Source organism: Chanos chanos, chromosome 4 (genome assembly GCF_902362185.1).
Source record: "Chanos chanos chromosome 4, fChaCha1.1, whole genome shotgun sequence".
In the NCBI taxonomy this organism is placed as follows: domain Eukaryota; kingdom Metazoa; phylum Chordata; class Actinopteri; order Gonorynchiformes; family Chanidae; genus Chanos; species Chanos chanos.
The window spans coordinates 2,664,648-2,678,613 of NC_044498.1; the positions used below are offsets into that span (position 1 = coordinate 2,664,648).

At 40.3% G+C, this 13,966-nt stretch overlaps 1 protein-coding gene across 1 annotated transcript; it reads left to right on the forward strand.

Annotated features, from left to right (window-relative positions):
• The first annotated feature begins 332 nt into the window (after positions 1-332).
• Positions 333-9,633, forward strand: LOC115809196 (DBH-like monooxygenase protein 2 homolog). The gene is made up of 11 exons (XM_030770762.1): positions 333-656; positions 2,701-2,847; positions 3,687-3,839; positions 4,035-4,118; positions 4,302-4,457; positions 4,952-5,054; positions 5,185-5,351; positions 5,748-5,839; positions 8,724-8,820; positions 9,240-9,299; positions 9,499-9,633. Exons 1-11 carry the CDS (start codon positions 333-335, stop codon positions 9,631-9,633), a joined length of 1,518 nt encoding a protein of 505 aa, XP_030626622.1.
• Positions 9,634-13,966: the final 4,333 nt, after the last annotated feature.

A 13,966-nucleotide genomic window follows, 5' to 3' on the forward strand; every position in this document is an offset into this window, starting at 1 on the left:
GGGTAACAAGGTTTAAGTTACTGCAGTGGTGCATGTAGCTGCAACACCGTGTCACCCTTGTGGCTACAGCCCGGGTTTGTCCGTGCCACCTGTACTGACCACGTTATACATGTATTTAACGGAACAAATCTGTTTGTCATTCACAACAAAAGCCTTGTTTCATGTCATATATTAATACAGCAGTTTGTATGAACGACCACAGAAACTGAAAATCTGACTCATGAACACATGATGGGTTGAACATAGGTGAGGGGAGAGGAGAGACAAATCCGGGTACAACAGGAGGGGGAGTGGAAAGCGAAAGTCAAAAGAGGACATAACAATATAAATAGATGGAGGATAAGGAGGAGAAAGACATAGACAGGTACATTACAGGTACCATTATGAGATCTTTTCTGATTTATCCTCTTCTGATGCTGGTGTTGAGTCTTGTGACAGGTGCACAAGAGGACCCGCGCTTCCCTTTCTCAGAGTACCTGGACCACGGCCGCGATGTCCGACTCAGGTGGGGATTCGATAAAGCGACAGATATCATTACGTTTGAGCTGACCGTGAACACCTCTGGCTGGGTCGGTTTGGGATTCAGCTCCAACGGAGGTATGGCGGGATCAGATATTGTCATTGGGGGAGTGGGATCTCAAGGAACTTACTTCACGGTAATTTATTCCTATCTATTTATTTTGGTTTGTAGCCTATTTTCTTGCTCACTGGTCTGTCTGAGCGTTTGTCTCTTTCTTCTCTTTTTACGGGCGTGCGTATCTTTCTGTCGGCTTGATAAGATCGTAGCCCGTTTTCTCGTTGCAGGGCTCAGAAATGGCGCGACCATTTGTGAAAAACCATTTTTGTCAGTACCTAATAGTCAAGGTATTGACTTCCCCAGACCTCACAATTTGGGTCACAAGTTTTCCTTGCCAACTCCAGTGATACATACTCTTCTGAACTTGCAGCTTTGGTACGAACAAAGCAAATATTTTAACTTGCGGATTTCTTACAGTTCTAACGTACGTACATATCATAATCCAGAATACCATCACATATGATACATTCTTTTTATTCACAGTGATTTACGTACCCTTCACTTTTACATACATAAGTTAATTGAGTAAATGTGTTTTGTAACAAATACGTTAATATTTACTTTGTACAAAGGGTTATATTTACTCTGGAAAGAATAGACACAATCATGGTGAGACATGAACTTTATACACTATTAATACATGATTGCGATGCGTGCTGGGAAGAGCCCATTTTCACCCTAATCCCCAGCGCCAATTTATTATGTGTAAACGGATTTGTAATGCAATTACTTTCTTTGAAACAGGCGTGCAGAAACATTTTCAAATTGATGCGCTGTTCAGTCACGCTCGCGTGGGTGTAAGCGATTCTTTGACACTCATCTGCGCCTATTATACCTGACCCAGAATATTGCCCTCGGAGCTACCGAGAGAACTGTTAAATATCTACATTTCCTAATCTAGGTTCTATATTACTTACGAGACAAGTTAAGAAATGATATGTTTGGATATCTTGATTTGCAAAAAACACAGCTGGCTAATCCAAAATAGTTCCGACAAAATTCGTTGTGACGGTACAAAATGCATGCATCCTGAAATAATTAATAATTAAAAAACGACTTTTAGACTGTGATGTCTTCTTAGATGGAATACATTTTGTACAGGGGTGCTAGGAAGTTTAATCTGTTTAGGATTTTCTGTATTTCTGCATAAGGTGGCGTAAAATGTGATCAGAAAGTCATTTAGTAGTAACAGCTTCCTCCTTGATCTCCAATCCAGACTATTCTTGCTCAGTGTTTGCGTAATGGTGGACGCATGAACTCTGACATTAGCCAGTGCAAGAGAGACTTTCAGGTCCTTAGATGCTACCCTGGAGTTCTTCGTGATCTCTTAGAAAAGTATTGTTCTTGGAGTGATTTTGGTTGCATGACCACTACAGGAGAGAGTAATAGTGGTGTTGGTGTTGAATTTTCTCCATCTGTAGTCTGTCTGCCTGACAGTAGATTGGTGAAACCCGTAGTCTTTAGGGATTGCACTGTAACCTTTTCCAGCCTGATGAGCATGAAGAACTTCTTATCTGAGGTCCTCAGAAACCTCCCTTGATCAAAGCATAAAATGCATCCACCAACCTGTGTGGTGAAGGCCACACTTTGGTAGGTTGATGTTTTGGGTTGTTTTTTTTTAAATAGGGCGGGGCCATCTCACACCTGATTGGCATCCCACTGACTGATACTCCTGATTCTATTAATCCCCGACAAAATCATTTCATGCTGGATCATTCTGATCAATAAATGAATGAAAAAGTATTATATTTTGTGTATTAGATGTTTTATTGGAATCTCTTTGTCTATTTTTATGTATTAGATCAAGATAATTTTAGGACAAATTTAGTCTGAAAATTATAAAGGGTTCACAAACATTCAGTAAATGTTCACAAACATTTAGAAATATTCAGAATATATTCACATTCACAAACATTATGTAGATGTTTAACAAGGGGAAAAAAATGCAAAATAAATAAATAAATAATACCACGTTCTTCTTTGACCCCACTGACTTATTGCAAATAATCTTCTGTTCTGATGACTCAAGATTCAGAGAGATAAGAGGGTGTCAATAAAATCATTTCATTTTTACCTCGCCGTAAAATGTTGTTTAATAGTCTCCCTCTCTATTTTTCTTCAAGGATCGCTATGCTGAAGGGAAAGAATTACCATCTGAAGACAAAGAGCAGAACTACGAACTCCTGTCACTGACTGAGGTGAACGGACAGACTGTGATGAAGTTTCAGCGGCCCATCACAACGTGTGACCCACAGGACTTTACAATCACAGTGAGTTGACCGGAAACAGTCTTATAATGTTGGTAAAAACTTTCAAAAGAGACAAATGCAAAAGTGAAGTCAAGTTGATAAATTCATTTCTCTTTTGACCTGTATTCTCTTTTAAATATTATCACCTCATTTATTTTGACAAGGAAGTCTGCTTGTCTTCAAACCAGAGATTTTCTTCAGTGTTTATCTGGGACAACTGTACTTCCATAGTAAAAACACAGTTCCCTGTTTCTTTCCACTCAAGTCATCTTTCTTACTTGAAGATAAACACTATGCACCCAATTCTTCTCCTAAAGCATGGGTAATATATATTAGAGGGAATATAGCAGTAACTAGTAACTGAGGGTAGAGTGTGTCCCCACCAATATTTTGGCTTTCTCCCTTCTTCCCTTTTTCTCTCTCTCTCTATTTTTTCTGTAAAAAAACCTAAGGGATGAGACAAGCTGCAGAGACTATATATATATATATATATAATATATAAGTCTCAGTATCCAATCACAGTATCCATTTAAAGACCATTTGGTTGATTAACTCCTCATTGGTTAATTCCTTATAGGTTAATTCCTCCTTGGGAGGCTTGATTCATTAAGACCATTTATGCTTTTTGCATGTCTACACGCTTTGCTATCTCTATGAGTACAATTGTTTCTTCAATCAGCATCAGAACAACAATCAGTGTCAATGCATATTCAAATATATGCGGTTTTATTGGTTTATTTCAGTATGATTGCTGTAGTTATCGCGTTTTGTTAACTTATATCATATTGTTTCAGTAATAATAAAAAGTACTGTCATGGGTCAACATTTTGTGCCTCTGTTGTTCTCGGTTTTCTCTTCAGGGGGTTCCAATCAAGCTCATCTACGCTTATGGGAAAGACGATGACATCGGTTACCACGGCAGCCAACGGGGAACCAAGGAAATCAACCTCCTGAACTACATGCCCAGCAGCACCCCTTCAGACAGTAAATACTTTGACTTGACCATGACAAATGTAAGAGTTCAAGATTACCACTGGTTGATCCCCCCCCTCTACTGAACTACCTAACTGTAAAAACAATGACCTCTTTTATTTGTCATCTTGTTATAATCCAGGGCCTAAATTATTTAGGCAGAGTTTCCACAAAAGCGTCTTCTCCCGCATCACTTACACATTGTACATTGTGTTCTCTCCTGCTTTCTGCTGTAGTATACAATCCCAGATGTTAGCACAACCTACAACTGCAAGATCATGCCAGCCCCATCCTTTAACCGAAAACATCACATCTATCGGGTAAGTGACTGTCACACGCAAACACATGCATTTCATACACACTGACCGGCTCACATTTGACAATTTCACAAGCACTGGAGGTCCTGTGATTCTCTATAGCCTTTTTTGAAGTATAGTACCTCTGTATAATTGCCAAGTCAGTAAATGAATCTTTGGCAATATTTTGTTTTGTTTGGTTTTCAGGTTGAACCCATACTTGAACATGTGGATTTGGTCCATCACATGGTGCTGTATCAATGCCCATCCAGTGTAACAAAGCCCCATGAAGAACTGTGTTTTCAGAGTCCGGAAATAAACCAGTGCTCCCAGATAATCGCAGCATGGGGTGTTGGAGGAGGGGTAAGGACCTATTAAACTGGCTGTTAAGGTTACACATTGAGTGTACAAAACTGTAAGAACACCTGCTCTTGCCTTGAAATGGACAGGTGAGGGGAATCCAGGTGAAAGCTATAATCCTATCATTTTGCTGTGAGTTTCCTATGATGCTTACACCACACACATACCATTTCACCCTTTAAACTTCAACCAGCATGGATGAAGGGGTGGGGACAGGTTCAATTCAATTCAATTCAATTCAATTCAATTCAATTCATTTTATACATATGACCCTTCTTATAATGGAAATAGTCACAAAGCAGCTTTACAGGATACCCGACCGTGTTACTCCCAGTGAGCAAGCCCAGGATGACAGCGGCTCAGAAAAGACCCATAGACTAAGACAGAAAGATACTCACGACCAGACAACTCAACACAGCTTTGGGCAGCACTGGAGTCAGAATGGGCCCGCAATGGACAGTTTCAAGCTCCTTCTCTTTCGTTTGGACTCCTCACAGGCTTTTGAATTTCCAGAGGTGGCTGGAGTTCCCATAGGAGGAGATGGGAGAGTGCAAATGTACAGGCTTGAGATGCATTACAACAACCCATCCAAGCTCAAAGGTAGTGTTTTTTTTATCAAATCCCAGCGAGGTTGTGAAGATGGTACTACTGCCTTGAGACAGTAGCAAAGCAAAGAAGTCTTATCAAAATGAATGTGAACAGCAAACTTAAGCATCTGCTCCTTGCCCAGGTCGAGTTGATAACTCCGGCTTGCGATTCTTTTATACCTCTGAGTTACGGCAACACGATGCAGGAGTTTTTACGACAGGACTGACAGTGAGTCCCGTTTATGCAATCCCTCCCACGGCTTCTAGGTTCCACACATTCGGCTTGTGTGACACCTCTCTGATAAAACAGGTAAAGAAACAAAGCAAGACATGTAATCTATCTAGATGATGACTGGCTTTGATTTCAATCATACTAGAAATGCAGTGTAGCAAAAGCCATAAATTATTTTATCATGCAACATGCAGTACAATGTAGGCCTATATTAAACATAACTGTGTGACATACTTATTTCAGAACTGAACATTTGATATTGTTAACATTTAGGTGCATGGTAGAGATTAACAATTTTGTTCACCTTAGTCAAAATGGTGACACTTGTCTTACGATTTCTTTGTAGTTTTTCTAATGTTTGTTTATCAACTAAACCTAGAGTTCGTTAGAATAAAAGTCATTGTTGCTGTGTTTCTCTGGCTCCAAAGAGTGTGCTCAACACTGAACCTAAAGTCTCCCATTATCTCTCCTCAGATTTTACCAGACTCTGATCAGGACCTTCACGTTTTTGCATCTTTCTTACACACTCACCTGGCTGGGCGGAAAGTGCGGGTCGGCCACTTCAGGTGACAGCGTTATTCTAAGTCTCGTCATGATTAGACATCTTAAGCATTTCAGTCTAACAAGAGTAACAACTGTAATAACCTCATGGCAATTAATAACAGTCTTAAGGTCCCAAATGGATTGGTATCTTTTTACAAATATACAAAAATGATGTATTTTAAGTAGTTAAATATGTGTGGGGATGGTAAGTGAGGCTATGGGGGGGCGGGGGGGCTAGTGCAGGAATTCTGGTGCTCACACCAGAGTGTCAGTCAAGACACCAGGCATGTTAAGGTCCAGTCCAGGTTAACTGAAGATTGTGTGCATGTGGGCTTCTGGGCATGTGTGTGTTCTGAAAAAAACATAACAGGGATAAAAATGAAAGCAATTACTTTGTTGTAGTGACAAGTAAACAGGAAACAGTCACAGTTTTACGTGTACTGTGTGGTGGTTACTGACGTCTGCAGATAATATAGGCAAACTGAACTGGAAGTGACAGGAGCGACAAAGTCGTTGATTTTCTATGTGAGCCAGCGTGTCTTGGCAGTGTGTCAGAGGTGGGACTGTTGTTCTCTTTACCGCTCTGGTCATATCTACTAGTGATGCACGGGTCAGGAAAAAAACCCCCAAAAAACCAAAAAAAAACCTTTGTCTTGTATTTCTGTTTGTAAAAGTATTCCAGGGGCGCAATGCGAAGGGGCAATTTGACGCTCAGTCTTATTATGATCTCTGTTGAAGGTATTAGAAATCCGACTGATGCACCAATTGTAAGTCGCTTTGGTAAAAAGCGTCTGCCAAATAACTAAATTGTAAATTGTAACTTGTAATTCGGAGAGCTTATAATGCAGAACCTGTTGCACGCGATGTTTCTGTAAGTTATTTATAACTTAGTCAGGATGCAGATTTATCACCTTTGACCCGATCCACCCGAACCCGTGATATTTTTAAGTAAGCTCACCCGAACCCGCCTGACCCGCGGGTTGTGGGTTGACCCGGGCATCACTAATATCTAGTAATTAAAATGCTGAGTCATACTAAATGGAAATTACACTGCCAATTAATTACACAAAAGCAAATAACAAGCTAACACATGCATTATTACTTAGTCTTAAACATCAGGTAACAGGATGGCATGGTCTAATAAATTTATTTACAATGATATTTACAGAAAAATAACAGCAGCTGCCCTTCTTATCACGATTCACGACTAATCTATTGTCATTAATTATGAAACTACGTATATCTTACTAGAAAAGGAGGGAACAGGGAACTTTCTTTTCAGCATTCAAGACACACAGGAACGGGAATACAATTTACAATTTACAATTTAGTTATTTGGCAGACGCTTTTTACCAAAGCGACTTACAATCAGTGCATCAGTCGGATTTCTAATACCTTGTGAGCAGAGGTCACAATAAAACTGAGCGTCAAATTGCCCCTTCGCATTGCGCCCCTGGAATATTTTGACAAACACAGATACAAGACAAAGGTTTTTGTTTTTTTTTCCTCCTAGGAAAGGGAGGTTAGGCATTGGCACAGGTGTGTTCTAAAGAGGTGGGTTTTCAGTTTCCTGCGGAAGATGGTAAGAGATTCCGCAGTCCTAACTGTATGAGGGAGGTCGTTCCACCACCTCGGGGGAATGGCGGAGAAGAGGCGTGGTCGGGAGGAGCGGCTGCCGGGTTCCCGGAGTGAGGGGACCGTCAGTTGACCGGAGGTCGTAGAGCGGAGGGTCCTAGTTGGGGTGTACGGAGTTATAAGAGACCGAAGGTATGATGGGGCGGAGCCTCTTGTGGCCTGGTAGGCCAGCACCAGTGTCTTGAACTGGATGCGGGCTGCTACCGGAAGCCAGTGGAGCGCAGTAAGCAGTGGAGTGACAAGAATAGAATAGAACAGGAATAGAACTGAGTACTCAAAGAGGAGACAACTGAATTGAACTCTCAAACAACTGAGTAATTTTCCGGAATCTGAGGTTGCGCAATGTGCATTCAGTTCACTCCTACAACGTCTAACCAGGGCCCATCTACATAGAGCCTATCCACTTCCTATTAATGCCGTTATACCGAAATTGGCTGCAATTCACGAAGAGCGCGCTCGCGAGGGCGTCTTCAATGAATGGGAGTGAATGGAGCTAAATGGCTAAAATAATTATTTGCACCTGCTTCTCGACAACATTTTATTTTAGTTGTTGCAAATATAGTATCGATTATATATCCGAACTGAAATGAAAAAAGACTTACGTCCTTTCATTTTTCTTACAGGGAAGGTGATTTTGCCCATAAAACGCTAGCATTCTGCTAATGTATGCTGATTGGTCAGTTAAGGATTTACGACTGATTGCAAGTGTAATTATGAAGTGATTTATAAAGTGATTTTTGTTGTTGTTGTTATAAAAGATATCATTCAATCTGGGAGTGTCACACTTCCGTTCCTACCTTTATCTCCTCTGGCCAGTCAGAACTCTTTACCAACTCATTAACCATCTGCCCAGTCAGTTTATTGGCTGATTAACAAGTCAGCCTATCTCTTGTTTCCTTGTCCAAATTCTATATAAATATATATAAATATAAATACGTAAAACACTCCTGGTTGTCTTATTGTTACTTGTGCACACTTACATGCGTGTAACAAGTCGTGATGGTCCAGTTTAGCTTGCTTGTTCTTGTTTAACCCTCCTACCCTTCTGCTTAGCGGTTAGCCTTCCTTGTTCCTGGGTCATTGACCCTATCCTGTTTCCTGTGTTTGGATTCATTGTTTAGTATCTGTTTGCCTGTTAATTGTGTATTGACCTCTGCCTGTGTTGACTTTGATTTGAGGTAACCTGCAGAAATAAAGCTTGCTGAACTAACTGACACAGCAATATGTAATGTCATTCTGTTCCAATGAAATGTTTGTTCTTGCTCCATACAGGGATGGAAAGCAAATAGACTTCTTAACATATGATGAAAACTACGATTTTGAATACCAGCAAGTCATAAATCTGGGGAAAACAAAGACAATTAAGCAGGTAAATCTCCACAGCCCAAGCAATGCTAACCAAGCATGCATTTGTGATATGTTGACAGCATTACATGAATAGATGCATTCCAGCTAGAAAATGCATCTTATATCAGGTTAACTTGCTGAACTGATCTAGCTAGAAATGCAATGTAAATACATTGGTGTGCTAGTACCTGATGCAAAACTTGCCATCATTGGCAGTTTCAGAACTTAGCCGTTTACTTACACGAGAAAGTGTTGCTAAATATTTTTGTGACATGTTCTTCTGACATTAGCCATAGTCATCTCACAGTTCCAAAACCCCAAAGAATATCCTGCCATGTGATATTTATGCTTTTAATCATATATTTGCTTTGAAATAAATGTTCTGAAATTTTTCAGTTCTGATGCACACTGAAATATTTAGCTTTTCGTGCTTTATTTCAGGGCGACCAGGTGTTGGTGGAATGCACATACAACACTCAAGACCGTAACGCTATCACATGGGTGTGTAACACAGGTTATGGAGATTATCGGGTTTTTTGTTTGTTTGTTTGTTTTTCTAGAATCTATGAAGATGAATAAGGTGTCCTATCAAACAAAGACGGTTGAGAATTCTGTGTGCTATCATCAGACATTGTAAGATACAGAGAATTTCATTTTACACACGTCCACTAAAGTAACTGGATATTTTAAATTTCAACAGGGAGGATTTGAAACTACAGATGAGATGTGTTTTGCCTTCCTCTACTATTACCCAGTCTTGGACATCGGTGTGTGTCAGAGCCTCCCAAATCCAGATGATCTAATGCGGGAGATGGGCGTGACAAACTACAAGTAACATTATCACACCACTGACTCTATGTGTTGTTCATGATTTCTCTCATTATGTCAGATCAACTCACTTGTTTCAAATCTTTGCAGAGACTGGTATACGATGATGTACTCAAAGACTTGGGATGAGAAGTCAGTCGCAGAGTTCGAGCAGTTATTGAAAAGGATCCCACAGATTATACAAGTCTTTGATCCCAATGTAAGTATCGACTCCTGATGCTAACCTGACTTTTGGTCATCCACCTATAGCCTACAAATTGCAGAGGTGACACCTCATACCAGAATATGTCACAAAACCATCATGCTGAAACGGGTCCATGTACTGTATCTAGTGGTTTGAATGCTTAGGAAATACCCACACTGAAGTACAGGAAGTAGATCTTTATTATATATCAGTAGTGACCCACAATAAAAAATATTCCTCCAACAACAACAAGGATATTGCTTGTTTATTTAAGTTACCAGACTCATTTGCTACACTTTCACCTTCAAGAATGTCACTCTTGGAACGACAGAACACTCACTCACTCACTCATTATCTAAGCCGCTTATCCTGATTAGGGTCGCGGGGGGTGCTGGAGCCTATCCCAGCGCACATAGGGCGAAAGGCGGGGAAACACCCTGGACAGGTCGCCAGTCCATCGCAGGGCAGACACACAGACAAACACACTCACACACACATTCATACCTAAGGGCAATTTGGTGTCTCCAATTCACCTAACCTGCATGTCTTTGGACTGTGGGAGGAAACCGGAGCTCCCGGAGGAAACCCACGCAGACACGGGGAGAACATGCAAACTCCACACAGAAAGGACCCTGAGCACCACGACAGAACATTCTTCCTCAAATAAAAAACAACCATTACAATACACTATATATAAAATTATGCTACGAATGAAATTCTTTGGGTATACTTTCAAGCACACACCGTGTCAGGATCCAGAATGTCCCACAGAGTTTGACAGATCTGTAGGGTATTGTGTGTGGGAACCCACCCTCATCTTGTTTTTTACAGAATAACATATCATACGGTTTCGAAAGCATTCCTGAGCTCGGACCAACCCCAAACACAGTGGTCTGTGATTCACAAGACATGGTGAGACCTGCTACCATGATGGTTACTCTTCTCTGGCTGGCAGTGACACTCATCATGTGAGGAAACTGGGAGGAGACAAATCATCATTTTTTCTGTACCAAGCGAAACATGAACTGCATTCAGAAAGGATGTCCATAGAGTCCTGAGTCTGCTGATTGAAATTTGTTGGATAGTTTCCTTTTGGACCTTTAATCTTGTGTCTTATAAACAAATACACTGTTTGCACTTACTACATTGAATGTTAAGGTCATGATAAATTACTTTATGACCTCTACAAAATCAGCAATGTGAACACTTTATTGTTAGACTGAGTGAAATTTCTGTCACCTCAGGAACCAATAAATTTACATCTGAAATCATTACAACCATGGTGATTAGAACTTTTCTCAGTAAATGACAAATTTATGCTGATAAATGCATGGATAACTATACTGAATAAGTCAACCTTGGCAATGTTGCATCTTAAGAAAGAAAAATGATTTTGTCTCACTTCATTGTACCTTGGTCAAGAGCAAAAGATGGCTGAAAGAAATTGATGATTTTTCCTTAACAGCCTTGGGGGATCTAATTTCAGGCCATCGGTTTCACAGAAACTGGACAGTTGGGAGTAAAAAATTATATGTAGGCTACATGGTACTCTGAAAAAACAATTCCAGAGTAAGCCTGTAAACCTGTGTGTAAACCTATATATAACTGCACTTATAAGAAATGTGAGATTGAGGTTGGAGTTTCCCATTTGCAGTCCAACCACAGTATTCACGGTCCTAAAAGGCATGAGAATTCAATTAGCTTACCAAAAAGTCAGAAAGTCTCAGACGCCAGAACTGTCAGAGATGTAGAGGTTACTAGAATTCACCTTTTCCCGCTACAATAACAACAGTAGCGTCGATAGTAACAAAAACCCTCCGTTTTAAATTGTAAAATTTAACATTATGGCAAAAATCCATTATTTAAATTGAAAAAAAATCGCGTGTCTTCTTCACATTTGTGTAATATCGTGAAACGGGCGTACTTGATAAAACAAGGAAGGCAAAGGTCAGTTTACTCGTTATTGTTAAGTCTTCATAATTATGAGCACTACCACCGCAGGAGCAAACATCAGTCTACTCACATAAATAGCATATCTCAGTTACTGCTTGATTTAATAGAGAACTTACATCTGTTTTATGCATCTTCAATAGCGCCACTAGGTGGACAGGAGTAATTTTTAGGTTGCTATAACTTATCACCATGTGAATTTTCCTATGTATGACTCGTGAATAAATGCTAGAAACATTTAGCGACATGTAAGAAGTGAGTTTACTCTTCGAGCCTTAGATAAATCCGAATAGGTTTGAAGAGTAAATCGTAATAATGTGATAAATCAGCTGATGCGATTACATAAAAGGTAATAAAATGATAATTTGTTGCAACATGTGTGAGAAGGGGAGAAGGTTACAAACAGTGAGGAAGATACTATTTTATTGTTCTCTAATCTCAGAACATTGGGGCAATGAAACTGATAAGTCGTTCATTTACACTCGAAATTTCGCCTCCCCGACCATTACCGCGGAACAAAACAGCTAGTAAACAAAATGGCATTTTCCAATCACAGATAAAGTCTTCAATCCAACAGCAAAAACGCACTCGGGGGTATAGACAGAAATGAAGATAAAGTAAATCAACACACACGAAAAGCGTTTTGACACCTGTACCCATATGCTGTAACCTGGTAGTATTATCGAGTATGCAGTAACTATAAAAATGCCAGAAAAGATCCGGTGACATGTGCATACATTAGAGTTTTATTTTTCACTGAAAACATCTAATTTAAGGTCCACATGTGTAGACGTTACTGCTCTAACAGGAATAGTCGTAAAGTAGGTAGACTGATATGATATAGCTACCACAGTGGTCTAAAGGGTCACTCCGACAAGTGTTCTAGTTGTAATGTTTGGACTCTGTAAAGCGACAGAAATGGACTATCATCACACATTCGACAGCTGAATTGTGGACTTCATGGACTTCTATACGGTAATGCTATCTGAGTGAGTAGCTTAGATCAGTTTCAAAACTAAAGTTGGGTATTCGCTATATCAGGGGAGATCTGTCCTGCGGTTGCAGTTTCACTCCTCCGTTAATACCGTAAGTGAGTTCATTGCATTACTGCAAAAATCTTTTGACATTGGCAAATTACCGCTGTAGCCTACATCACATGACTGAGGAGCTACAAACAAAAATAAAAAAGGAGCGTGCTGAAAACACGACTAAGTCAGTGTGTTAACCGCACTTTGAACAGGACCTGTAAACTGGGTCAAGTCCCAAGAATTAGGTTAACAATGACAAACCCCCTCCACTGCCCCGCGACCCTAATCAGGATAAGCGGCTTAGATAATGAGTGAGTAAGTGAACCCCCTCCACTGTGTTTCGCCGCTTTCATAGCAAATAAGTAAGTAACCTTTTACCACATAAACCGGTCTGTCCAGAGATAGCCTAGGTTATATGACTCCTGATTGTTAGAGTTTGAGTTCAAGGCGTCATAAAATTGATGATTAAAAGATTTTTCACACAACCCTTATTTACCATACTAATTATTTTGTTCTTCATAATGAGTCCATTTTACAATTCTGATTCAACCTGAGTTTGGCTGACTTTAAAGTGGTTTACATAAATTGTCAATATGAACGCACTATTCTTCTTTGACAATGGCAAGCGCTTAACAATGTGATACTTTTGTCTCTCAACAATACAAAAGCTACATCACATGAAAATGATTAAACATTCAGCATTCCTTCAACTATGCATTACGCACGTAGCCTATACGATGTGATCCAAATAACCCCCTAAGGTACATGGCGCAGAAACAAAGAATTGGCGTTGGCTATGGCTATGGCTAGTGATGCGATTGACTGATCACAAACCATCGGTGACAAATAGATGAGCAAATTTACTGTCAGTTACAATAAAAGCCTCATCTCATACCGAACATTAATTCAGCAATAAACAACCAAGAAGCAGAAAAACCTATTTATGAGCACATTTACAACTGAACACAGGTGGGGCGGGGGGGGGGCATTATGGGGGGGGGGGGGGGGGGGGGGGGAGCAAAAGGGGGTGCAGCCCTCTCAGATAAAATTTTTGCCCCCTCAGTTTTAACTGTTGCCTAATCATAATGTACGCGTTTGCCCCACCCCTGCAAATCTCAAATGCCTCCTCAGTCATTGCATTCTGCAGGTGGCCCTGAGGTGGGAGGGGAGGTGTGACA